The following is a 26,058-nucleotide window of genomic DNA, read 5'->3' as shown; positions in this document are numbered from 1 at the left end:
TTTTATTGCCTAGAGCTGCTTTATATTGTAAAGTAAAGACCTTAAAACGATACAGAAAAAAACGAACAATGAGACAACCCCCTGTGAACAAGCACTTTGGCGACAGAGGGAGGGAAAAACTACTTTTTAGCAGGAAGCCATGACTAGCTGTTCCCGAGGGGAGGGTCCACTTCCACAGAAATCATACTGTGGAAGAGAGGCAAATATTAATAATAACTAATTAAATGCATAATGGTGTATAAACACAGAGGGAAAAAAATGAGTGAAGTAGAAACACCCAGTGCATCATGGGAAGTCCAATGCAGCCTAGGCCTATTGCAGTGTAACTAAAGGTTTTGTGGTCACCTGATCCAGTTCTAACTAAAAAGCTAGTTCCTTGTGACGTCTGCGTGGTGCTTATCAGACAGTTGCCAAGATTAATATGGATTTATTTTAATGTTAGTAGCATTTTTAATGTTACCTGTAACGATAGACTGTGTGTAGAGACGGTTGCGATGATGTGTGAAAGGTGTCCAGTGCTGCTGGCAAATACTTTGAAAACTAATAGTTAAAAACACAGGATGTCCTGTTCAGTTCCTATCTGAGCGGCCTACGGCACTTATTCTCAACCTTGCATGGTTTTTACTTTGCAGCTCACCACTTAAATTAACATACAGACGCGAGGGAAAAGAAGCAGCAAGAGGGAAACAGATTGTGGAAAGTAGTAAGAGGAGAGGATACTTTTGGAAAAGAGTGAGGGGATATGGGTGAAGGGGTGAAATGAGCTTTTGAAAGACGTTTTTGAATGTGCCGTGCCAAAACATCCATGCAAGGAAACAGCCTCGTTTTGGGAGTGCACGCAAAGCCACAAACCGAAGTTGTGTCGCTCACACAGGCTGGTGTTTGAGGCCTTGCGCTGCCGTGTTATTCTAACCCTGCCGGTCTCAGTGCGTGGACTGTGCTGTTGAGTTATGGGTGTCTACCGTGTACACGTGTGTGTTTCGGTGTAAACAGGAACTTAATTCTTCATTTCCTGCTCATATCCTGGTCCTGCCACAGCCTGGCTTTGTGTATGTGCTGTATTATTTACATTCTGTGTTTTTGCTTTTCTTGTCACCAGCAACAGCGGTGCCTTTAAAATACATCTTTCAAACAGTATTTTTTCATAGATATGTCACATGTAGTGCCATACAGTATGTTTCTGTGTGACTGAACTCCAATGGAAGTTGTAAAAAAAACATGAGAGGAGGTAAATAACTCTGATGTTTTTGTGACAGAAGAAGCCAACGACTTTAGTGCCAGCGTAGACGCAGAGGAGAAAGAGGTAGAAGCCACTGCTGAGGAGGAGGAAGAGGAAGAACGGAAAGATGTGGAAATAGAGGAGGAAGTGACAGCAGAAGGGGAAGAGGAAGAAGTTGAGGAACAGGCAGAGGAACCAGAGAAGGAGAGAGAGGAGGCAGAGGAGGACAGTGGTATCCTGAGCGACAAGGAACGGCAGAATGAGGAAGTAAACGAGAAGGACAACTGCTCAGCCTCCAGCATCTCCTCCGCCAGCAGCACTCTGGAAAGAGAGGAGAGGGGCAGCAATGAGAGCGGTGGGTTTTAATTAATTAATCAATTTTTATGATTTAGATTTGGTTTCAAGAACCTGCATTTATGATTCATTTCACTCTAATGAAACTATAAAGTCACTGGGTGTGAGCTGCAGTGTGCGTTTTGTTCCTTTCCGTCTTTAACCACATCGCCCTCTTTCCAGGCTTTAAGGAGGCAGAGGTGAATGAGAACTGCAACAAACTCCTCAACAGCAAACTCTTTATGCTCGACATGCTGTACTCCCAGAACAAGAAGCCCAGCGATGAGGAGGAAGAGGAAGATGTGGACAAGGAGAAGGAGGAAGGGGAAGGGGAGGACAAAGAGGCTCAGGAGGATGCAAACAGGCAACCTGGGGAAGACCAAGAGAAGAACAGCAGGGACGAGAAGTCGGACCATCGCGGCAGCATCCGACCGATCGCCGAGCGGTTCGGAGACTTGATCAAGGACATCAGCGCTCACGCTCACTTGGACAGCCCAGCCAACGAGCCCCCTCCTCCCCCGCCCAAAAAGGAATCGGACACGATCTGGGACCAGCTGCTGGCCAGCCCTCGAGAGCTGCGCATCGGGGACATCAACTTCACCGACCTGACAGAGGAAGACGACAAGGACATCCTCGATGCCGTTTTGATGGGGGGCTGCGGCGAGCTCCCGCCCCTGCCCCCGCCTCCGCCCTGCATCCCCCGCTTCCCTCCACCCCCACCCATGTTGGGCAGTTGCCCTCCGCCCCCACCCTTATTTGGCAGCATGAGGCCTCCACCTCCTCCTTCATTTAACGCCCTAATTCCAGTGCCTCCTCCCCCAGAGCCGCCTCTCTTTAACAAAAAGAAGAAGACGATCAGACTCTTCTGGAGTGAGGTGAGAAAGAAACACACACGTTATAATTTCATTGCGTTATTGATAAAGTTTTGTTGGGATGGTGTGTAAAACATTGAGAAAAAGTACCGTGGAAATGTCTTTGGACATTGGCTGCTTTAAGAACCACCTTCAGATCAGCTCTTGTACCTGGCAGTGAAAGATGGTGTTTCAATTCCAGTTGAAGGCACAAATCACCTCATCAGAAATGCTGTGAACAAGCCATTCTTAAGGAAGGGAACGATGGAGAAATGGCTGAGGGGAGTCAAATTACACAAGAACTGGATGGAAAATTGGTGGCAGCAGATCTTACGGAGTGATTAAAATAAATTTTGCTTCAAAGCTTAATCAACATGTACACAGGAGAGAGAGGAGGTCAGGAGAGAGATGCAGCAGTGACTGTCTACTGTTATGGTTTAGGCTGTGTTTCAGTCAGTAGTGTTGAGTGGGCATCTTGTCCGAAATGATGGAATTATGAATGCAGAAAAGTACCAACACATACAGTGTAATAAAATACCACCTGGAAAGCATCTGATTGGCTTCATTTTACAGCGTGACAGCTGTCTAAAACACACTGTCAGTGCAGCAAAAGCATACCTAGATAGGAAAACACACAATGGAACAATCAGTCATGGATTGGACTCCCCAGAGCTCAGACCTCAACATTATCGAGGCAGCGTGGAATCATCCTGACAGAGAACAGGATAAAAGACCGTCAATATCCAAAGAAGAGCGTTGAAAGTCCTTTAAGAAGCCTGGAGAACTATTCCTGAAGCCTGAAAGGAAAATACAGGAAAGTTTACCTAAAAGTGTTCAGGCAGAATAAAGGTGGTCGTACTGAATACGGACTTTGAAGCTTGTTATAATTGTACTTACTCTTTTTTTTTTACCTTTTTATACTATATTTCCAAGTGTGTTTGCTGACGTTGAAACGAATTGCTGTGCATATTTCCCTATTTCTATATATTTGCTAGCAAAATATATAGAAATGAGGGGCAGGTGAGGACTTTTGCACAGCATTATAGTATGCTATAATTCGCACATCATTTAAATCCCTTATTCAACCAACAATCACATCAAATACAGGCAACAGGACATTGTTATTACATTTTGAAAAATATATTCCTACTGTGCTACACATTGTAAGCATTCAGGACCTAAGGTGTCCAGTCCTAGAGTATGTGTTAGTTTGTCTGGAAGTCTTTCGAGTGTTTTCTATTTCTTGCACGGTAGATTTATAACTTGGATCCGTCTGTGCAACAGTGAGTATAATCACTTTCAGTGGTGATTTTTAATACTGCCTGGGGGCCTAAATAATATAAGCATTTAAGATTTATTCGACTATGTCCGTATTCTCTATTGCAGAAGATGCTATGGGCCAAAATACCGTTGATAAGTTGATTTTTTTTTTTTAAACTGCATGTTTCCATTAGCCAGTTAAGATGAAACAGTCACCAGACACAATGACTCACTCAACATGTTCCTTTGGCCGCTGGTATTTTTGGTTCGTTGAGTTCAGAGTCTCTCATTTACCTCTTTTATTGTAGGAAGTGGGAGTCTGACACATGTCTCCATCTGATGCACTCAATGCTTGTTTTGTTTGCGATCAGGTGCGTCCGACAGACTGTCAGTACAGGGACTACAAGAGGAGTGGAGAGTCATTCTGGTCCAAACTGGAACCGGTGAAGTTGGACACAGCCAAACTGGAACACCTGTTTGAGACAAAGTCAAAGGAAATACCAGTTACAAAGGTATGTAACTGTACGATACTGACTCCAAAAACTAGTTCTAGCAGCATCTAAGAGAAGTGCTGCGAGATTATCCATTTAATAACAATAATTAGAACTAGTTCAAAATTTGCTTTTTATATAAATTATCAAATCTTTGTCAAGCAGTTAAAAGTTTTTGTCCATTATTTTTTTACTTTGAAGGCAGATTTTTCACAGGTTAAACAAGGTCATGTGTGTCTTGATCCTGATCAAATGGTGCAGTTCTGGATCGGTTGTAATTCTCACAAAGGTTCAAAGTAAGAAAAATATGATCTGCAAAGAAGGGAAGATAAAGCCAGGCCTCTCGCACTTTGAACTCCTGATCCAGTGCTACCACACACACACAACCCCCCCCCCTCCCCCCCCCCCCAATATATTTTTGAGCTGAATAAGTTAGTAGTAGGTCACTTCAGTTCAGCTACTGGACTACAAATAATGTGACGGCATGATGGTGGTCTGTAGTTAACAAAGCAGCGCAAGCGAAGTGGACCACCGGTGCAGAAGAAGCTTTATTCATGTTGCTCTCATAATGTGCATTCTTAACCTTCCTATTAAAATAACATGGTTAGAATATTTAAAATCAAATAAAGTTTCCCTTCTACAGCCGGTGTACTTTTGTGACACGTATTTCTTTTGTTTCCAACCTTAAAGGTACAGTCAGTCGTTTGTTTTTATTTATTTAATAGAAAAAAAAAGAATGTTGTACACATAAATTTACATTGAGTAGCGTGTAAGTACGTCTTCCAACAAACTGATGCATTGTCATGAGCTTAATCGATACATGAAAAATACATAGGACTAGATACTTGTTTGTGAAGTCCCACCATCATGTATGTGGCTATACAGCAGACACATATGTAGTACAACAAAGTTAGAGTAAAAAGGGAACTCAGGCATTTGCGTCCTGTGGAGGCAAATTTTAATTCATGCCTGCACCTTCCGACTCTGAATATGACGGATCATACCATTTTTTTATCATCTGAGGGGGGTCCTGTTCATCAAAGAAGGAAAAATGGAATGAAAAAAAAAGCAAAATACGACCACTATCTGAAAAAAATCTCTTGAATTGATTTCAGCGCTCTAACACAAAAACATGCTATGAACATGCTTATTTATTCCCAATATTGTTGCAATTGCATACCGCCAGCAGAGTAGACATGCAACCCCTCTGTCTCCGGGTAGCTTAAAACTATTGGAAGGAAACATCAAACATATAAATTGTATTTACACATTGCATAGTTACAACAAGACACATGTTAATCCTCGTCTTATTCTAATAAAAAAAACGGTCACAAGTTTCTGTTTGGATGGCAAAAAGGTCTTGTGGTGTTTGTACAAACTCACAATGTGTTGTACTTAAATTCCTACACAGTATATTAACTTTTCCTTCATGCTGGGAGTGCAGCTCCACGTTGTTGAAATTTCACAGGAAGTATCGTAAAAGCTCCTGTCTGTGCTACACCAGCACTTCATTTCCGAGTCACTAAATATGAGGAGTTTCAGAGGGCAGCAGATGCCACTTCCCATCATACAGCTCCACGGGCCAGTTTAAGCTTCACCAGCTTCACACTAACAAGGTCTTTGCACCTACTCTGTTACACTGTTAACTGTTGACATGCTATGACTTCCTTCCTTTAATAGTTTATGATGGCAGTGAGGTTGATACCCCTACATTGACACTCACATAAATAAGAATGCACACACACACACACACACACACACACACACACACACACACCTAGTATACAGCTAATCTGTCATGGTGTTTCCTGCTTCTACTGCCCATTTAGTTCCCACAGCTGCGATCAATGTAACCTGAGTGATGGGCCCTCTAATCCTTACAAGCCCATAAACCAGACCACACTGAGAAACGAGACGCAGAAAATACAGGAGGGAGCAAAACAGAGATCCAGCAGTGACCCCCCCGCCCCCCCCCCCCCCCGCCCCCCCGTCTGTATTTTTATGCTCCAGAAAACAGCGGCCGATGGCAAACGCCAAGAGATCATCGTTTTGGATTCCAAAAGGAGCAACGCCATCAATATTGGTCTGACAGTCCTGCCTCCACCTCGCACCATCAAGACAGCCATCCTCAACTTTGACGAGTATGCTCTCAACAAGGAGGGCATTGAGGTGAGAGATTCAGACGATGGTAAAAAAAGAAAGGGAGTGATAAACAGATCACATCTGCACTTTGCTGTCCTCTCTAATCCCACAATTTTGTTTTTCCCCTCACAGAAAATCCTGACGATGATTCCCACAGAGGAGGAGAAGCAGAAGATTCAGGAGGCTCAGCTGGCCAACCCTGATGTCCCGCTGGGCTCTGCAGAGCAGTTTCTCCTCACCCTGTCCTCCATCAGTGAGCTCTCTGCCAGACTCCAGCTCTGGGCCTTTAAAATGGACTACGAGGCAACGGAGAAGGTGAAACAACAAAAGCCTTAAGAGTGTTAAGAAAAATGTACTTTCAATAAGGGGAGGGAACCAACACCATCACTACATCCACATTTGAAATGATACTTAGCAAGTAAAAGTGGTTTCCTTAAAGCAGAAACAGACCACAGAGGTTTGAGCAAATGTGCTCAGCATGTGTGCTTATTGTGTGTACTCTTTAAACCCGTATCACTAAGTATCAACATCCTCTTAGTACAAAGAACATCCGCAAAGCATCAACATAGTTACATCATGACAAAATATGCACGCTTATTAGCGGCACCTCGTCTTCTGCTGGCACGGCGTCGTGTTTTATTCGAGCGAAGAATGCATCCAGGAGGAGAAGTTCAAAGCCAAAGCCTGGAGTATGAGAAACATGCTGCCCCTCTGTTACCGCCCTGTAAATTTTACAGCATCCAGCGGGATGTTGTTGTCTTTAATCTCCATGTAAGGCACGATTCTCCCCACCGCATATTCGGCAGAGCCGTGCTCCCGGCTCCGCTTTGGAAGTGGAAGCTTTAATGGAGGGAAGCATAGCATGCAGGCACACAAACACATGCACTCAAGAGAACCGGCTGCACACAAACAAGAGGTCGACTTAATCAGAAACATGTTTCGTGCTGAAGTTTGACCGACGCAGCAACCTCTGTGGCAACCTCTCGCGACCTTAAACAAGAGCAGATGATTTTAGGTGGCAGACAACATGCACCTGTTCGCTGTTTATTTAATGGCAGACTAATGAAACACATGTCTTTGGGAGTCTTAATTAACTTGTATAACTGTGTCTGTGTGTGTGTGTTTTCCTACTAGGAAGTAGCAGAGCCACTGCAGGATCTGAAGGAGGGTATGGATCAGCTGGAGAAGAACAAAACTATCCGCTACGTCCTCTCTACGCTGCTCTCCATCGGAAACTTCCTCAACGGCACCAATGTGAGTCATGACTATTACATCAGATTACTGGGAGACAAGTCAGTAGAATCCGAGTTTGTTTCTCAAAATAAACACAACATTCCTGTTCCAGGCTAAAGGCTTCGAGCTGACCTATTTGGAGAAGGTTCCAGAAGTAAAGGACACGGTCCATAAGCAGTCACTGCTCCATCACGTTTGCTCTGTGGTGGTGGAAAACTTCCCTCAGAGCACCGACCTCTACTCAGAGATAGGAGCCATCACGCGCTCTGCAAAAGTATGCTGTGCATTCACTGCTAACCTATTCTGCATCTCTACACTGTAAAAGATCAAGAGTTACATTTGCTTGAATTTTGTCAAAATAAGTCCAAAAACCTAAAAAGATAAAACATAATTTTTTTTCCCCTGACTGAACTGAAGTTGGAAGCACCTCACGCCACAATCACATTATCAAACCAGCCAATAATCATTTAAATTTCAGAGCAGAAGGGGAAAGGGACCTTACCTGTTAAACATGCAAACAAAAGCTGTTGAGGTTTTGGTTTGAATGTGTGTATGTGATCCCAGGGCCTTTTTGAAGGTTGAGATGTGGTTTTTGGTTTAAAATTGGTGTTGTTTAGGATGAATTATTAGACACACATTTTTAAAAAAGTATGTGCAAGAGTAGTTGTCCTAAATATTTATAACAATTAAAAGTTTCACTTCTATCACCATGAAAGTTTTGAATGTGGTTGGATACTTTTAGGTGATCTTACAAATATCATGCATTTTGATTTATTAGCGCTTAAAATAAATTTATGTATGACCAGAGGATTTTGACCCACTGTAGATTAAACTGTAGATTTGCAATGGCCAGATCAAGGCAAGAGCCAGTGGCATATAGAATAATGTCATCAGCATGTAAATTCTACATTGCAGTTTTGAGTGGCTGAGATAAAGTTGCTCATATAGAGAGTGAATAAAAGAGGTCCAAGAATAGATCCCTGTGGAACACCTATATAAATGATAAGTGGACTTTAAAATGGACCTGAAACCATTAGAGGGCCTGTTCATCCAGACAACTGAGAATCATTTTTGAAATAAAATTCAATATAGGCCGAGGACATAAAGATGAACACACATATAGACATTCTTTAAATCTTTAGTATCATTTTACAGAAATCTTGTAAATGGGCACTAACATCGGCATAACTTTGTGCTGAACATTGGGGAGGTCAAGATGTCTGTCTAAATAAATAAATAAATCTGGGTAAATTCCCAGATGATTAAACATGCAACTATTTTGCTGGTAATGACTGAAATAAGTAAAGAAAATCAACAGCCTATTTATGCAAGATAATTCCTAATTTTATTGGGGGGTTATATTGGTTGGGTCTGATTATTGGGGGGGGGCCATAAACCCCCAAACCTCCCTGGAAATTACGCCCCTGGGCACTAAGATATCCTGTGTTTGAGTAATTTGAATTGGATTGTATAAACGTTTTTTTCAACAGGTGGATTTTGACCAGCTGCAGGAGAACTTGTGTCAAATGGAGCGGCGCTGCAAAGCCTCGTGGGACCACCTGAAGGTCATCGCCAAGCACGAGATGAAGCCCCAGCTGAAGCAGAAGATGTCCGACTTCCTCAAAGACTGCGCAGAGCGAATCATCATCCTTAAGATTGTTCACCGCAGGATCATCAACAGGTAGCTCGTCTCACAGTTTGAATCATTTATTATTGATGTTTACCACAAAAAAAACAAACAAAACTAATTAATCTACTAAAACCAACACTGTGCTGTGTGAATGAGGAAATCTGTGTAGTGCAACACATAAAACAGGAGGTAGGAAGAGTTGCCATCACCCTCATCTTCTTCCTTTCAGGTTCCACTCCTTCCTGCTGTTCCTTGGTCACCCGGCCTACAGTGTGAGAGAGATCAGCGTCCACAGGTTCAGTAAAATCCTCAGCGAGTTTGCGCTGGAGTACCGGACCACCCGAGAGCGTGTGCTGCAGCAGAAACAGAAACGAGCCGACCATCGCGAGCGCAACAAGACCCGAGGAAAGATGATCATGGATGTAAACACTCCTGTGAGTATTTCTCTCTCTCAAACACACACACACACACACACACACACACACACACACACACACAAACACACTTCCAACCCCTTTTTGTTCTTGTTTTCTTCTTCAAACTGAAGTGCTGCTTTTTCATCTTTCTCGCTTCATTCTATTCTATTCGCAACTATTCTTTGACTTTCACTCTTTATTTCTCCCATAGTCTGATGATGAAGAGGAGCGTGAGGTATCAACTGTCTGTGTGTTTGTGTGCATGAATCCACTAACTGCATCTAAACGACTAAACGATACGTCAAAGGCACCAGGCACTGTACTGTTTGCAGTTGGATGTTTTTCTTGGTGCTTCCACTTTGCCGTGTTAAAGTTCAGAATACTCAGCTGCTAAATTCTGATCCTCTTTGATTCCGTCTCGCTCCAACAGTGTGGTCGGAGTAGCGCAGGGAGCAACAACAGCGCCCCCAGTGGGAGTCAGGAAATTGTGCAGCCTCAGGGTTTGGAGCATGCCGAGGATGTTGCAGAGCACGAGCACATGAAAGCGGTGCTGAGAACCAGCCTCGGTGGCAGTGACAAGGAGGGCAGCGGCGTGCCGGGACTGCGGACACGGACCAGGTCACGGCCTGGACGAGGAGGTGGGGAAGGGAGAAAGAAGATTTCTGGAGTTGGGTCACTCGAAAGGATTTCCCTACTAAAGATTTTCTCACCTGTTTATGCAGGACGCAGCATGCAGGCATGGACTCCGCCTGTGGAGGACACTCAGATCTGTGGAGATGATGCTGCAGACGAAATCATGGAGCGCATAGTGAGGTCAGCCACTCAGGGTCCAGGAACCAGAACCCAGCCCAGAGAGAGGAGGAGATCCAGGGCCAACCGCAAATCATGTACGAGCTTACCTCTGTCCCAGCTGCACATGTCACGCTAATTTAAGTTCTGAATATGTCACGTTTTCAAACTGAAAGCATGACCATGAAAATGTATCTAATCTAAGAAGCTGACTGCATAGTGGATGATGAGTAACACCTCCAAGAAGACATCAGGAAACAAGCATAAGAAAAAATATGTGAAATATAGTTTGAGATTTTTCAAAAAAGAAAAAAAAACACTTCAAAACCATGACACTGCTTTCATATAAATATAAAGCTAAATACAGCAATCAGAGTAGCTGGAAGCGAAGGGAAATTAAGCACCTTAAAGTCACTACAGGTAAAAACATAATTGTTTCTACATGAGGTAGAGTACAGTTTGTAGACTGTATATAAAAGATGGACTCTATACAGATGCTTAAATGACACCCTGTGGTTATTAAAGTCCTGCTGCTGAAACCACAAGCATGGTGTTTTATCTGTCTTAGCTTTCTAAAACCAAAAATGACCTACCTGGTGCCTGGTGGGTCTAACATGAAACCGAGTGACACACACACATATATAGTTATTTTTTGCTTCCCAAACATGTTTTATTTCATACTAGTAAATGTCTGCTTAGATGTATATTTTAGTATTTTATTTGTTGGAAATTTCAGAAAGTTGTTGCATATTTAATGAGAGTATATTTCATTCGCTCATTCGGATCAAGGAGTCTAACCCATGCTTGAGTCAAAGGCTCTCATAAACCCCCAGCTGCTCCACTCTGCATGCCAAATACACTTGGGAAAGATACTAACCACACGTTTCTCTCCAATGTCTCCATTAAATGTGAGGTGGGAGAGAAAAGTTGTATAAAGCACTTTCAGTGCTCAGAGTAGAAGATATGTTTTCCACATACTCTGAGCCAGAAATCATTACTTCAGCAGCTTTTACATATAAGTTTTTACATACCAGACTTTCCAGCCCTGTGTGTTGGAACCTTTCAGATCCTGATTTTTTTCTAGCAGCACATTGATAGGAAATAAAGTCATAAAACGTAATATTCAGAATCCTCCGTGTGTAAACAGTTTATTTTTTCTATTAGTCAACAAAGTGAAATCTGGCTTTATCTCATACTTAGACATCTGTTTGCAAATACCGATGTGGTAATTTAGATGACTAGGGGCTCATCTGCATGTTTAACCTCCTAGGACCTGGCGTCCACATATGTGGACATCACATTTTGGGTTATTTAGACCAAAATACTCAATTTTGCTCTACAAGGGCCTGATATCGACTTACGAGGACATTATACTGCTACTGTTCTATCAATATTTTAAACGAATATCCTCATATGTGGCTCTCATTTTTCTTAAAAACAAAAATAAGGTTAAAAAAAAATCTGGTAATTCTTTGTGTTTACATTCATCGGGCCCCAATCAGCCCAAATATCAAAGAGAAATTAAAATTGAATGCTGTGGAAGAGTTCGGGGTCTTAGGAGGTTAAACACGCAATTGCAAAAAACCTATTCACGTCAAAAAATAGATTCCTAATGTAAGCACTCAACTGCATAAGTTTAATGGTTATTTATGGCCTCTTAATTACATGTTCACCATTAATTTCTCTGTTTAAAACCAAGTAAATATGACTGTTATTTGTTGATTCTTACCAAAGCCAAGATATGGATTGTAATAAACCCCATACAGAGCAGATGTAAGTCTCAGCAAGTTAATTACAGTATATTATAAATCCTGGAACATGCATTCAGTTAGTAGTTTGTATGTAGTGCAGAACTGGAGAACATGAAAACATCACGCGACTGCACGGTGACTCTCCGCGTCTTCTCTTCACAGTGAGGCGGACGCTGAAAAACGGCCTGACGCCAGAAGAAGCTCTCGCTTTAGGGCTAACTGATTCCCCAGAGCCACAGATGTGATCATCCACCTCTCGCCGTGAAAACTCAGCTTCAGATGTCTGTGTGAAATCTCTGTCAGCCTTTGTCCTTTTAGGTTTTTCCCAGCGGCTCTTTCTGCCTGATGTTTCTGAGTGAAGAGGCGGCATTACGACATTTTCACCTTCCAGAAGAAACAGTGGAGGTCACGAGGGAATGCTTCTCATAAGGACTGATTCTGTTCAGTTAGGCAAGGAAAAGGAAAATGTATTCAAGTGACGCTGCCTCTACACTGAATTATTTATTTATCTGAAAAGGATTTGAATGCTGGGATGATTTTCGCTTGTGAGTGTCAGCAGCTGTGACGTCGCCGTTTTTGGGGTTTGTTTGTTTTTTTTTTCATTTGTTTAAACTGTGAATTTTGGTTGTGAAGTTTGCCAGGCTGAGGAGGAATTTGAATTTGTTCCCAGGAGAAAAAACAAAGATTATCAGTAAGAGCATCTACACATCTGAAAAGTAATGAGCGTGGCTGTGCTTTTGTAGGGACGCGAAAGGTTATCAAGCTGATGAGTGCCTTTCACTTCAAAGGGGCGATGCTGTACCTTCGTTCTCTCTTCGTTAACATATTCACGTCCTAAATTTCACTTCCTAAGGCATGGTTCTCATGAGTATTACTGTTGAAAATCTCTGTTCTGTTTGTTTTTTGTTTTTTTCAGTATTTATTTGCAAAGCTCTGACGTCTTGCACCTTAAATAACATTAAAGTGGACCCATTGTGCTCATTTCCCACTCCATATTTTTAGTTTTTTGGCTCCGCTAGTTTAAAAGGAATCCTCTTTAATCTTAACACAAGCCGTTTTAACTCCCTCCCCCACCCTTTAAGCCAACTCTTTTCTGATTGGCTTTCTCTTAAAAACAAAAGATTTGATCGTATTAGGGATATCTGCTCTCATCGATCATACAGTGCCATGAGTAGGAAGGAAAAAAGGCTCAGTTTTGAAGTGTGTGGCTCTCGGGGCTACAGCATATATGCTGACCCGCTTACTTGAAACTGCATACGCCAGTGTAACAGTGCATATTTGCCAGAAAACGAGGAAGAGCATAATAAGTCCACTTTAATAGTCTCATGCTGAAATGAACGACTGATTGAAAACACAAAAAATGGTTTTTATCTCAGAGGAACTGTTTGTAAAGTGTAAAAAGAAAAAAAAAGATATGGACTTTTTTTAAAAAACAAAAACATTTTAATAATCTATTTTGAGGAACATGCAGACAGTTCTGCAGGATATGTGTAAATGCCCTTGTCAGCTGCCAGGTCCTAAATACTGTAAACTCTACAGTGTGCATGTTTAGTGCATTTCACATTGTGTATTATTTTTGTAATTGCTGTAGAAACTTGTATTATAGTCTGAGACAAAGGATCAATTGTGGCTTGTTTTTTTCTTTCTGTGGATTGAAGGAATGTGTTGCTCCCTGCTGAGAGAGAGAAACAGAGAGAGAGGAGCATTATCTGGACGTTCGATTTGAGCTCTGTGGTCACACTCATGTCACGTACCAACTTGAACAGTCTAGACGCAAGAAACTGGGAAACACCACTGCATGAATGCCATGTAGTGAGCTGAACGTTCTTATAAACACTTTCACTTGAAATGCCGTGTATACACATTCTGCAATAAAATAAATAAAAACCATAGAGTGCAAACTTGGATCTGCGTGTCATTCCTTCCCCCAGCGTTCACCTCAGTGATTGTGAGCCACGTGGTGCGGTTCTACTTGATAACCTTTGGAATAATCAGGTGCCGTAAAATGCGCTGCTGCTGCTGCTGCTGCTCGCTTTACGGTGTTTGTCCAGTTTGTGCAGCTCTGCATTCATTCATGGTTTTGTTAATCAGTGCTCAGCGCTGCGTCTTTGGTCCCTGCGTCCATGGCAAAGTTAATGAGTCTGCTGTGGGGGGCTGGATCACCTCCCTGCTGGCGTGTTATGATCACTCTGGAGGAGAAGAAGCTGCAGGGTTACAAACGCAAACTGCTGTCCTTTGAGAAAGGAGAGCACAAATCTCAGGAAGTCTTGGAAGTCAACCCAAGAGGACAGGTAGGTGCACCGCACCCATAATGATTACAGCAAAGTGTACAACCATGACATAACAGCCTTTAAAAAAAAAGTATTATAGTTATTTTAACACATATCAACAAGGGTAGCGTCTGGATAGAAGACCAGTCTCTTACTGACAGAGATGAAGGCACAATGTGGGAGCAGCTAGCACATAGACTGTATGTAAAAGATGTCTGTAGAGTCCCTGTTCAGGTGTGTCTGAAAGCTTGTTTTTCAAACTATAGGTACAACACACAAACAGGGGCATCTGGTAATTCATCCTAAGTAACGTGCTAACAAAAATACAAGAATTTCAAATGCTCTCAAAGGCACTAACAGCACAGATACAAGGTGCACTACACAATGATGAGCCTCAAAACCTGATGTCTTCTGCCAATTTTTTTCTGTCAGCTTCCCGCGTTCAAGCACGGAGACATCATACTGAATGAGTCCTGTGCAACATGCTTATACCTCGAGGTAAACAGCAAAAAGTAAATACTCTGAATATTTTAATTAATTACTTGAATTTATTGTATTTATTATTTGTTTAGCTTTAGTACACTGCTTTGATTATTGTTTTCTCACCGTTGAAACAGAATCAGTTTAAGTCTCAGGGCATCAGGCTGATTCCTGACAGTGCTGAGGACCAAGCCGCGATGTACCAACGCATGATGGAGGGCCTTGCCCTCACTGATAAACTCAGTAAGTTACACTTGCACAAGTCTGAGCACTGAGTTACAGAGGGGACAGAAGCCATGAAGACAGTCACACATTAATGTGCGTTCTGCTACAGATTCAGTTATCTACTACGACTGCTCCGTCCCTGAAGAGGAGAGGCACGACTCTGCTGTAAAGAGAAACAAAGAGGCTCTGACTGCTGAACTCAAACTGTGGGAGGGCTACCTGGAGAATGTACGAACAATACGCACACACTTGTGTACACTTGCAGGCACTCACACACTGTGTTGACAGTACTGCGTCTTTCACTTCTCCATCTAGGTGGCTGCTGGCTCATACCTAGCAGGGGCCTTCTCCCTAGCCGATGTGATCGTCTTTCCAAGCATCGCTTGTGCATTTCGTTTCGGGTGGGTAGCTAAGCAGTTGATTTGTGTGAAGCTGCAGTCCAATCGGCTTTTTCCAGTAACATGATGTGTTTTCTCTTTAGGCTGTCTGTGGGGCGTTATCCTAAATTGGCCAAATATTACAGCCTGCTGAAGAACAGAGCCAGCATTAAAACCACGTGGCCCCCACACTGGGTGGCCAGTCCACAGGGTTATGACATCCTGAAGGACCTCTGAAACACAACGAATCCTCCCTTTGTCATTTTAGAGAATTCCTGTAAGTCTGTGAAATAAAAACATTTAAACAGCTTGCTTACTGTACTTGACCACAGCCGCAACAAATCACCTTATATGTAAAGCTTTGTTAAAGCACTTTGGTTTTCCGTGTAGTGTAGTGAGAGGCAATATGACCTTTTTGTAGTGTGAGGAGAAAGTTTTCCATCATGTTGGGCGGTTTTCAGAGTAGGGATGGGTATCGTTTAGGTTTAATCCGATACCAGTACCAAACCGGTACTTTTGAAACCATGCCGGTGCTTAAATGGTGCTCGAACTGGTGCTTAAAGAATGGAGAACACACACTTTGTCCAAAAACCTCTCATGTTTAGCTGTTTTTTTGTAAAAAGATAACAATGTTAGCCTTTTCTGCAGCTATAGGGGATTTATGGTATCACTCTTGGCTGGAAGCAGTGCTTAAACAACGCTGCTTTTCGGTCTGGTTACTACTGTTTATGTCAGAACCGGTGCCATAATCGGATACCGGTACCCATCTCTATTTCAGAGTCACCTCCTCCATTCACACGTAGGATCCTAGAAGGGTCATTTCTAGGATGACTTTGTTCTCTTTATATGCTCCAATTAAGATCAATTGTCAAAGAATATGGAATTTCATTTAACTATTATGCTGATGACTTAGTGATCTATCTCCCGCTCAAATAAATAAATGAATGCAGTGAATTTTGAACCTGAATGAGCATAAAACACAAGTGGTAGTATTCGGGCCTCCTGACCCTCACTCCTACTCGAAAGGTGAAAGCTTCATGTTTGATAAACAAATAAAAGCTGTTGTTAGAGCTAGTTTCTTCAAACTGAGGTTCTGAGGCTCTGCTTTGGTTTTGGGTTGTTTTGACAGTCACCATATAAGACCATATTCCCCCTGCTCTGGCTTCTTTGTTGTGTTTAAGAAGTGATTTTAAAATCAGCATGTCTCTACCTTCCTGATCTTTTAACTACACACTCTCCCAAAATATCACTGAGGTCAGCTGACCAGATGCTTCTGCATATATCTCAGATCGGGCCTTTGCTGTAGCTGCCTCGGAACTTTGGACCTGCTTGCTGCTTCACATCAGGACTTGACCATTGTCTTCAAAACATATTTTTTATTTCTTGGCTTTTTCTCTGAGTCTTAACATTCGTTATTTGTCTGTATTGTGTTTTTTTATTGCTTTTACTGGCTTATTATTTTATTTTTACATCACTGAGGCTGACGCTTGTTGTTTATATATTTGCTTACAAATAAAATGACTTAATGTTCGGGAACAGAATTAAGTTTTATTGCAATAAATATTAACACAGCTTCCATCATTCATAAAAACAGCTTATTTATTTCAGGTCAGTCACCTTTCTAATTATGCTAAAATACTATATAATACTATATTGTATTGGGATAGAGGCATATGTGAATATTTGGAGGAGGATGTGTACAATGTACATCTTGTCATCGACTACACAAAGTGCAGAAGGTACACAAACAAACAAATATTTTTTTTATTATTATTTCATTTTATTTATTTCAACAAATCATTCAGTGGTGACTATCAAAAATATAAAGGAGGCAAACTGATAGAAGATGACTGAGTTGTAGTTTCTTCTTCCAGCCAGTAGATGGCAATCACGTTCTTATAAAAGCTTGACATCCCCTCCTACAAACCATAAGAAAAGTAACTGGGTATTTTTCTTATGCGCTGTTGCTTTGTGCGTCCAGTTCAGTGACCGTCCAAACTGTGAATCTCAAGTTAAAGCCATGGCCAAGGCAATGACTCTGCTGTGGGCGACCGGCTCTTGTCCCTGCTGGAGGGTGATGATCGCTCTGGAGGAGAAGAGCCTGCAGGGCTACAACCAAAAACTGCTGTCCTTCGATAAAATGGAGCACAAGTCCAAAGAAGTGTTAGATATAAACCCCAGGGGACAGGTAGAGACGATCTTTTATCAAATCACCCCGTATAACTAACAAAACACTTGACTTTGCACCATAATGTTATATAATAGCCTCACGTTAACGTCACGGTCTTAAACACTGATATCTGCGCTGTTGCTCTGCAGGACGGTTAACGGATAAAGAGTTGCAGTAATGGCGGCAAATAGTGTCAACTCTGATTAATGCTTTAACAAAATCATAAAAACTGAACGTTTCATTTAGCGTATATTTCTTTACTCAAGGAGATTTTTTTTTTCCTTCAAGGAAGACGCTTCAGGACACGCCCTGCTGCACCTGATTGGATGAGCATTTCTCTTGAAAAAATATGGGCTGTAGAAATGAGCACGCGAGTTTGCAGTCGAACTGCACCAACATGGCGGCTCGTTTACATTAGAGAAAAGTTAACTGAAATGTGTTTATAAAAAGCATCTGAGGCGAGAAATTCACCGTGTAGCTGTCTTCATTTATCATAAAAACCGACTAGTTTAAAATGTTTAAATGTATATTAAAGCTTTAAGATAACCAGTTTGAACTTGACTAGGATATATTCATCACACTTTAAATGCGTCTTATTGAATTTATTTATTAGGGAACAGCTCAAAAGCAGGATAGTGCTTAATAAAATGTAGAAATGAGGGGTTGTATCGTTTAATATGGGTTCTTAAATATAACCTGCAGCTGACTAAGTTTAGTAAAATAAGCAGTTTAATTTACATCTTTCTTTACACTCTCCAAATCAGACTGGAAACTGGCCTTTAACCATAACTATGGGAAACACTGCAGAGTGTTATTTTATCCCAGTAAAGTTTTGTTAAAATAAGTAATCAATTTTTTTTTAAAAATTGTATTTGTTTGATATACAAACAGTTAACCTAATTAACACCCAGTAGCCTTAGCATTAAAACCTGTTATACAGTACCTAATGACAGTTTTCTTGCTGACACTATTATAATTTCTTTTTCAGATTCCCACTTTCAAACATGGAGACAATGTCATCAATGAATCTTACGCAGCCTGTTTTTACCTGGAGGTGAGAACGTCATTTTGATAAAATATTCACTCACACTGAATGCAACATCACAAAATGTGTCCCAGTTAAATGTGTCTTTCCTAATGTCTTACAGAGCCAGTTTAAAACCCAGGGAACCAAACTGATCCCAGATGGCCCAGCAGAACAAGCTCTGGTGTACCAGCGCATGTTTGAGGGTCTCACATTCTACGAGAAACTCAGTAAGTATTATCTGTATTTTCACATCCTGATATCTGCTTTTATAAATTATTCGTCTAAACCTCAGTTCTCTCAAGGAACTTAGGAATGCTGCAAAATGCATATCTCAAATTTTAAAGGAACAATTTTTAGTCAGAGTATTGCATGAAATCAGTTACACTTGTGGGATATTGATCTGATCAGTTTAGTAGCAGAGGATAGCATGAGGCGATACCTGGACCCTAGAGGTAGTCCAACTCCTCCAGGATACGAACCATTGACAGAAGGTTTGCTGTGTCTCCCAGCACAGTCTCAAGAGCATGGAGGAGATTCCAGGAGACAGGAAGTTACTGTAGGAGGCCTATACAGGGCTGTAGATGGTCCTTAACCCATCAACAGGACCAGTATCTGCTCCTTTGTGCAAGAAGAAACAGGGCGAACACTGCCAGAACTTGAATATGACCTCCAGCAGCACACTGGCATGAATGTCTGACTAAACAATCAGAAACTGACTTCATGAGGGTGGCCCCTGTCCTCACTGCCTGACGCCATGGAGCCAGATTTGCTTTGCTTTTGCCATAGACTAGCAGAATTGGCAGGTTCATCACTGGTTCCCTGTGGTTTTCACAGATGAGAGCAGGTTCACCCTGAGCACGTGTAACAGACGTGGAAAGGGTCTCTGTAACATCATTCAGAATGACTGGTCTGGGAAGACATATCCATGAAGGGACACACAGACCTCTACAGGCTAGGCAACAGCACCCCGACTTCTATTGGGTATCAGGATGAAATCATTGGAACCATTGTCAGCCTCTACGCTGGTGCAGTGGGTTCTTGGTTCCTTCCGCACAACTGTTCCCGGCCTCATATGATGAGAGTATGCAGGGAGTTCATGGAGGATGAAGGAATTGATACATCAGCTTGCCCTCACATCTGACCTAAATCCAATTCAGCACCTCTGCACACCATTTTGAGTTGCTTGAGTTACATTATCCTCCATATCAGTGTAGATATCAAGCATGTTTTTCCCCATTTCCTGATTTATCACTAAGTGCTGATATTATGTGAATATGTTAAAATCAAATGTGCACAACAATCTTTTGTTACACAAACAGCACTAGAAACAGTGCTGTAGCTGTGACGTGAAACCGTCTAAATGTAATTATTATGATCTCTGTCAGCTCACTGAAATATTTTTGTCCTACAGCGGCCACCATAGGGACGATTATGCACTTGAATTGGGAGGGGTACGAGAACAGTTTTCAGTTGACTGCAATCTGACATCTAGTGGTAACATTTTGCATCTGTAACGTTAATATTTTAAATATAAAGTTTTGTTTTTCAGCTGCAGTTATCTACTATGAGTGGTATGTCCCTGAAGGTGAGAGACATGAGTCGACTCTGAAGAGGAACAAAGAAGCTCTGGTCACTGAACTCAAACTCTGGGAGAGTTACCTGCAGAAGGTATGTGCATAAACACACAAACTCCGACAGACTCGGCCTGCTTTGATTTGTTCCAACTGTATTTTTTTCTTTCTTTTTTTTTTCAAGCTGGGCTCAGGCTCTTACCTGGCAGGACCGTCTTTCACGCTAGCAGACGTGGTCGTTTTTCCAACAGTTGGCGCACTCTTTGGGTTTGGGTAAGCACGTAGAGGCTGTTTGTATTTCCATGTGGTCTCATCAGGAAAATGAAGGATGATCTGTAGACATGGGACTTGAAATCCTTCTTAATTCTGATTCGTAGGTTGTCTCCAGAGCGTTATACTAAACTGGGAGAGTACTACAATCTGCTGAAGGAGAGACCCAGTGTCAAAGCCAGCTGGCCTCCTCATTGGTCGGAGAACCCCAAGGACCAAGATACACTGAAAGACACACTGAAAGACATCTGATATTCATACACAGATGTAAACATGATGCTGCATAATGACAGAGCAGCTTTTGTTGCCCTTATGCATTCTGTGTATATCTAACAACAGTTTCTGGTTACTCATACATGTTCAGCTTTGTCTAATAGTAGAATAACTCAGTCACACTATCGTAAAGTAAAGAACTAGTTTTCCCTGCTCAAAGCTAGCTCAAATGCTTTGTGTTTCCATGACTTTGCATAGAGACGTTAGTTCAATATTGCATCCTTTCCACAACTTTGCATCTTTTTCCAGATAATAAAAAAAAAGTGCATTAGCTTTGTAGACATGCACTGATTCAAGACTTGCACATTTGTAACAAAAATCTTCTATTTGCTATACACATACAAAGTCACCTGTTATGTCCCTCTGCAGCCCCTCATCTCCTCAATGTTTTCAGATGGTGCTAATTGGCTACACCTAGTCAGGTGTGGATAAAAGCATACCTGAGGCAAGCTTCCAGGGAGATCACTTGTCTTTGCTTTGTTGGCACTAGCCATTTTAGCCAACCTGGTATTCCATTTTAAGAAAAAAAACCTCTTCTCACTAACACTCTGGTATTCATCTTTTTTTATGTTGTGGCTTTTGAGCCAGGTCGTAACATCACCTCATGTTTTATTCTTTGTTGGATCCATTTCCTGAGCTTTTTAGACATTTTCCTGAACTTGCTCTGTGTTAAACTACGAGTGGCCAAATCCAGTCTGGCACATTCTTAAAAAGAAGGAATGCACAAAACGCCTGAAAACCACAGAAGACAAAGTGACAATGATGATGATTTCAATTCAGAATTCTTTGAGCATTTTGTCTACATTTCATCCGTTGCAGGAGCTGTGACCCCCTTCTCTCCTCTGTACATGTTGTGCGTGGTATAGCTGAAGGCGAGCCACAGACCTATGAAGTCAGTTATAGGCAGTGTTGGGGAGTAACGGAATACATGTACCGCCGTTACGTATTTAAAATACAAAATATGAGTAACTGTATTCCGTTACAGTTACCGTTTAAAAAGGTGGTATTTAGAATACAGTTACTTTGAAATAAATGGATTACACGGCGGTACTTTCCTGTTTCATATTGTGGCGGGTCAGGCCTGTTTGGGTTTTGTTTGACAGCTACGTTCTGTTCAAGCGGCAGCGTTACGGTTGCCATGATTACAGGGTGACGCTCTCTCTCTGCGTGTTTCCTGGGTGAGAGAGGCCTTTGTTGTTGTTGTGCTAAGCTAATAGGCAGAATGCTACAGGTATAGCTCTGAAGAATGTAGCATCATAGGCAGTGTAGTCCGTGCGGCAGGGAGAATGGACTGCCATACACGTTATGTGTCTGTGAGCGAGGGAGGGAGAAAAAGGAAAAGTACGAGCTGTCATCGAGCAAAAACGGGAGCTGGAAGCATGTAAATATAATAATAACCACTGCAGCCAAGAAGAGTGCCTGACGAGCCCAGTTGAAAGTAAGCTATTAAGACTCGACTGTACACCGTGTTCGTGTTTTCCTCCGAAAACAATAAGGTGCGTTGGAGCAGCCTTTCAATGCCTCTCTATCTCTCGCTAGCAAAGTTGACCCAGACAACAAAGTAAAGCTATATTTCGGCTACGAGCCCCACACAGAACCCACCGTATTAGCCAGAGGTCCCTTTACTACGGTTCGGAGCCGCAGACCTTCAGTAACAGTAATAAATCACAGCAATAGTATATTCATGTAGTTGTAAACAGCATGATAATATATTAAGTAATCCAAAGTATTCAGAATACGTTACTCTCATTGAGTAACGTAACGGAATACGTTACAGAATACATTTTGGGGCATGTATTCTGTAATGGAATACATTTTAAAAGTAACCTTCCCAACACTGGTTATAGGCAATACAAAATAGAACATTTACAACAGAAGAAATATTCCCAGTTTTTTTCCTATTTTTACTCACTGACCTTATACATTAAATGTTGCGATAACTTTCCATCAGTTATCCTTAATGAAAACCACTGTAATGATACTAATGTCTAAATATTATATATTGACATAGAGGGTGACCACATTTGAATATGGAGGGGGGGTTGCTTGTCAAATATAATGTCTTATCACCAACAACATATGGATGGTACACAAGCAAACACAAAGTGTGATAACAGAAGTGTCCTTCTGTATTTGCTTTGAACCTGTGACGGTATGCAACACGGTGGCCCCCTGAGTCCACATTATTATAAACAGCTACATTTACTCTTGGTAAAAAAAACAAAAAAGACTGAGATCATCAGGACAGGGACTGGATCTGAATTCTGGGGTTCAGAGGTTTGGAGAAACTTTCTCTCTTTCATCACAGCTGAGGTGTCCTTTCAGGAACATCATCTGTAAGCTCATCGCAGGGATCAAGCAGGACTCTCCATCTTCACCAGCAGCTCCCTCAGAGGGAAATCTTTACAGCTCCACCCCAGAAGATGAACAACCCCTGGACTTCATGATCGTGACCTTTGCTTTGTTCAATGTTAGAAACTCAGAGGCTCTGGACTTTTACACAATGATGTTATATTCAGTCCTGTATCACATTATATATTTACATTTGAAATGATCCTCTCTGGTTAGTCTTGTATGAATGAGTCTTAATTACTTCATGGCTGCTAACACAACGTTAGCAATGTTAACTCAGTGTTAAATAATTCCAGGTTAAAGTTTTTGGTTCAGCATACAAATGAAGACCTTTTATCTGTTATCAGACTTTTTTTTTGTTAACGTTGTCTCATGCCCTCTTCATGCAGCTTCATGCAGCTGAACAGTCTGAGATCAGCAGCTTTCTTAAACAGCAAACTATTTATGCTCCTGAGTGTAAAGAATTTAACTGTTTGGCACCTTTGCTGCAAAAGAACAATTCCAAATAAGAAACCAAATTCACATCATCATTCCTCAGTTGTGAAAGAGACATCCCAACCAGCCACGACAGATGGCTGAAGCCCTCCCTGAGCCTGGTTCTGTCTGAGGTTTCTTCCTGTTAAGATTTTTTCCTTCCCACTGTCGCCAAGTGCTTGCTCACAGGGGATTCTCTAATTTTCGGGGTTTTCTCTTATAATAACTTGAGGCAATGGTTTCTTTGATTTAGAACATTAAACCATATAAATATTCCTTTTAATCTGCAGCAGTGATTATTCATATTTTTGCATAAACAAATTGGGGTTCCAATTAACTAAATGACACAAAAGTGATATTTCAATTACTAGAGTGATATTGTTAAAACATGTAATCAATACATAAAATTAAGGAATTTTTCCATCTCATGTCTCAGCATGAACCTATTTTAGCTTGTTAGCTGACAGAGTTAAAAAAAAAAAGCAATCCTGGGAAGAAGGTTTTACTGACAATTTTAAGAGGGAGCTATAGTATCTTACAAAGTAGCTTTGTGAGTGCTTACATTGTAATGAATTGTTATTAAAAAGTCCACTAAGCCCACATCACCGCTTCTATGTTGACATGAAGAAATATAATGCAAATTGGCATTGAAGTTATTTTTTTTGTTAGGGAGGATTTGTTTGTTGTTGAGTGCAATGTTAAAATAAGTTCTTTAAAAATCAAAAAATGCAAGAATGTGTTACTTTTTCTCTAAAACTCACAAACCAATCCCTCTGGGGTAATTGCATTGATAAACTCTTTTGCAAGAATATCAGATTACTCAATTAACTGGTTAAAATCTACAGTCCTTCCGATTAATTGTTGCTTCCATAATTATTCTTCTACTCCACTGCAATCAGGAAATATAAAATATTTAGGTATTAATGTTTCTCCCAAGCTTGCAGATCTAACTAAATTAAACCATATCCCACTTTTAAAGAAAGTAGAAGGCGATCTGCCTAGATGGAAATGTCTACCCATATCACTCATGGGAAGGGTTGCCGCTATAAAAATGATGGTCTTACCAAAAATAAATTATTTATTCTCAATGATCCCAACTAAACTGCCACAAGATTGGTTCAGATCTCTAGATTCATATATGTCTAAATTTCTTTGGAAAGATAAACCCCCACATATAAGCTTAAAAACACTACAAAAGACCAAGGATAAAGGAGGATTAGATCTACCTAACTTTCAGCACTACTTTTTAGACAACAGGCTTCAATTTATCTCTGGATGGCTAAAACCACTTGGCACTTGCCCCTCCCTTCCTTCCCTCCCCATCTCTGGCTGCCTCCCTCTTCCCGCTCCACCACAATCACCCACACATGCAGGGCCTTGGGGTGAAAGTGTGTCACCAGGGTGCAGGGGAGACATTCCCCCACCCCTCCCCCTGCCAGTGGCAGACGCCCTCAGACATCGGTGCATTGGTGGTTCTTGGTGTCCGGGGATATGCGTTCAGGTACTCACTGGCTCACTCCTGGTGGCTGCTTGTCGGGGCCTGGAGCCTGGGGCTCGCTTGGGCCCCTTCGGGGGGTGGGGTGCCCTCGGCCTCTGGGCCTGGGGCTCGGTCACTCTGCCACAGCTGGCTGCCGGCGGAGCTCACGAGCATGTCAATGCAACCCCCCCTGGCTTCTGCTCCCCGGCTGTTGAGTGACCCCTCATCTGGGACTCTCATCAGCTCTTTCCCCTCCGTTGGTCTTCCTTGGTCTCTTGTGCTCTGAGGGTCTCTGGATGTCTGGATGTCTCTTCATGCCCTGGAGGACGGGGCTATGGCTCCCCACACCCTCTAGCAGATCATTACATGAAGGAACCTTTTGAATACAAGCGCGCTCATGCTCACAGGTGTACACACGGGTGCTCACACACACAAACTACACCCTTTTTGGCTCCTACCTCAAAGCACACTGTGTGCTGTCGATCTTACGTGCTGCACAACATTTAATATTTAGTATCTACTGTTAGCTAGTTCATTTATTATGTTGCTCTTTTTTGTGTGTTTTCTCTTCTGTTTTTCTTTTAAATCTTCATACAGGTGATCAAGGTGTTTTGTTTGTTTTTCTTTTTTCTTCCTCTCCCTCTCTTTCTTTCATTCTTTCTCCCTGTCCTATCCCCCAGTCATGTCCGTCCCATCTGTAACAACCTAAAATCAAATCAAATAAATACATAATTATAATAAAGGTCAATCAAATGGACCAATATGGCAAGGCCACAATGATCCACTTGGTAAAGTAAATCCGCTTGCCATCTTTCTTGGCCTTCAGAAAACAATTCTGATGGCTAAAGATCCAAACGGGACGGGCAAAATAAAATAAAAAAAATCCAAAAAATGATTTAATATGAAGGTAATACGAGCAGAGAGCACAAACATGTTGAGGCATTAGAGCAGCTCGTTTTATGGCCGTTTTTTTTTTT

The 26,058-nt window shown here is 41.7% G+C and overlaps 3 protein-coding genes across 6 annotated transcripts in view; all 3 read left to right on the top strand.

Moving 5' to 3' along the window:
• Positions 1-14,016, top strand: part of fhod3a (formin homology 2 domain containing 3a) — a 64,299-nt gene extending 50,283 nt beyond the window's left edge. For all 4 annotated transcript variants that reach the window (XM_087834511.1, XM_087834509.1, XM_087834508.1 and 1 more), the window contains 13 exons: positions 1,257-1,574; positions 1,736-2,427; positions 4,035-4,175; positions 6,165-6,323; positions 6,429-6,611; positions 7,431-7,550; positions 7,642-7,803; positions 9,020-9,210; positions 9,389-9,593; positions 9,787-9,810; positions 10,006-10,213; positions 10,298-10,462; positions 12,278-14,016. In XM_087834511.1, the coding sequence (XP_087690637.1) occupies positions 1,257-1,574; positions 1,736-2,427; positions 4,035-4,175; positions 6,165-6,323; positions 6,429-6,611; positions 7,431-7,550; positions 7,642-7,803; positions 9,020-9,210; positions 9,389-9,593; positions 9,787-9,810; positions 10,006-10,213; positions 10,298-10,462; positions 12,278-12,360 (2,651 nt within the window). In that variant the 3' untranslated portion in view covers positions 12,361-14,016. The remainder of the gene's footprint in view (positions 1-1,256; positions 1,575-1,735; positions 2,428-4,034; positions 4,176-6,164; positions 6,324-6,428; positions 6,612-7,430; positions 7,551-7,641; positions 7,804-9,019; positions 9,211-9,388; positions 9,594-9,786; positions 9,811-10,005; positions 10,214-10,297; positions 10,463-12,277) is intronic.
• A 164-nt stretch (positions 14,017-14,180) lies between these two features.
• LOC102791144 (glutathione S-transferase A-like) lies at positions 14,181-15,770 on the top strand. Its single transcript, XM_006795188.3, has 6 exons — positions 14,181-14,406; positions 14,818-14,883; positions 15,003-15,108; positions 15,200-15,318; positions 15,406-15,491; positions 15,572-15,770. Exons 1-6 carry the CDS (start codon positions 14,239-14,241, stop codon positions 15,702-15,704), a joined length of 678 nt encoding a protein of 225 aa, XP_006795251.2. The 5' UTR covers positions 14,181-14,238; the 3' UTR covers positions 15,705-15,770.
• A 1,599-nt stretch (positions 15,771-17,369) lies between these two features.
• On the top strand, positions 17,370-21,322 carry LOC102790285 (glutathione S-transferase A-like). The gene is made up of 6 exons (XM_006795185.3): positions 17,370-17,655; positions 18,626-18,691; positions 18,786-18,891; positions 20,214-20,332; positions 20,420-20,508; positions 20,613-21,322. The coding sequence occupies exons 1-6, from the start codon at positions 17,488-17,490 to the stop codon at positions 20,755-20,757; spliced, it is 693 nt and encodes a 230-aa protein (XP_006795248.2). The 5' UTR covers positions 17,370-17,487; the 3' UTR covers positions 20,758-21,322.
• The last annotated feature ends 4,736 nt before the right edge of the window (positions 21,323-26,058 follow it).

This window comes from Neolamprologus brichardi, chromosome 22 (assembly GCF_056152115.1).
Source record: "Neolamprologus brichardi isolate AB-2024 chromosome 22, ASM5615211v1, whole genome shotgun sequence".
Lineage (NCBI taxonomy): Eukaryota > Metazoa > Chordata > Actinopteri > Cichliformes > Cichlidae > Neolamprologus > Neolamprologus brichardi.
The sequence above is the reverse complement of the archived record's forward strand: the minus strand, read 5'-3'. Positions and strand labels throughout refer to the sequence as shown.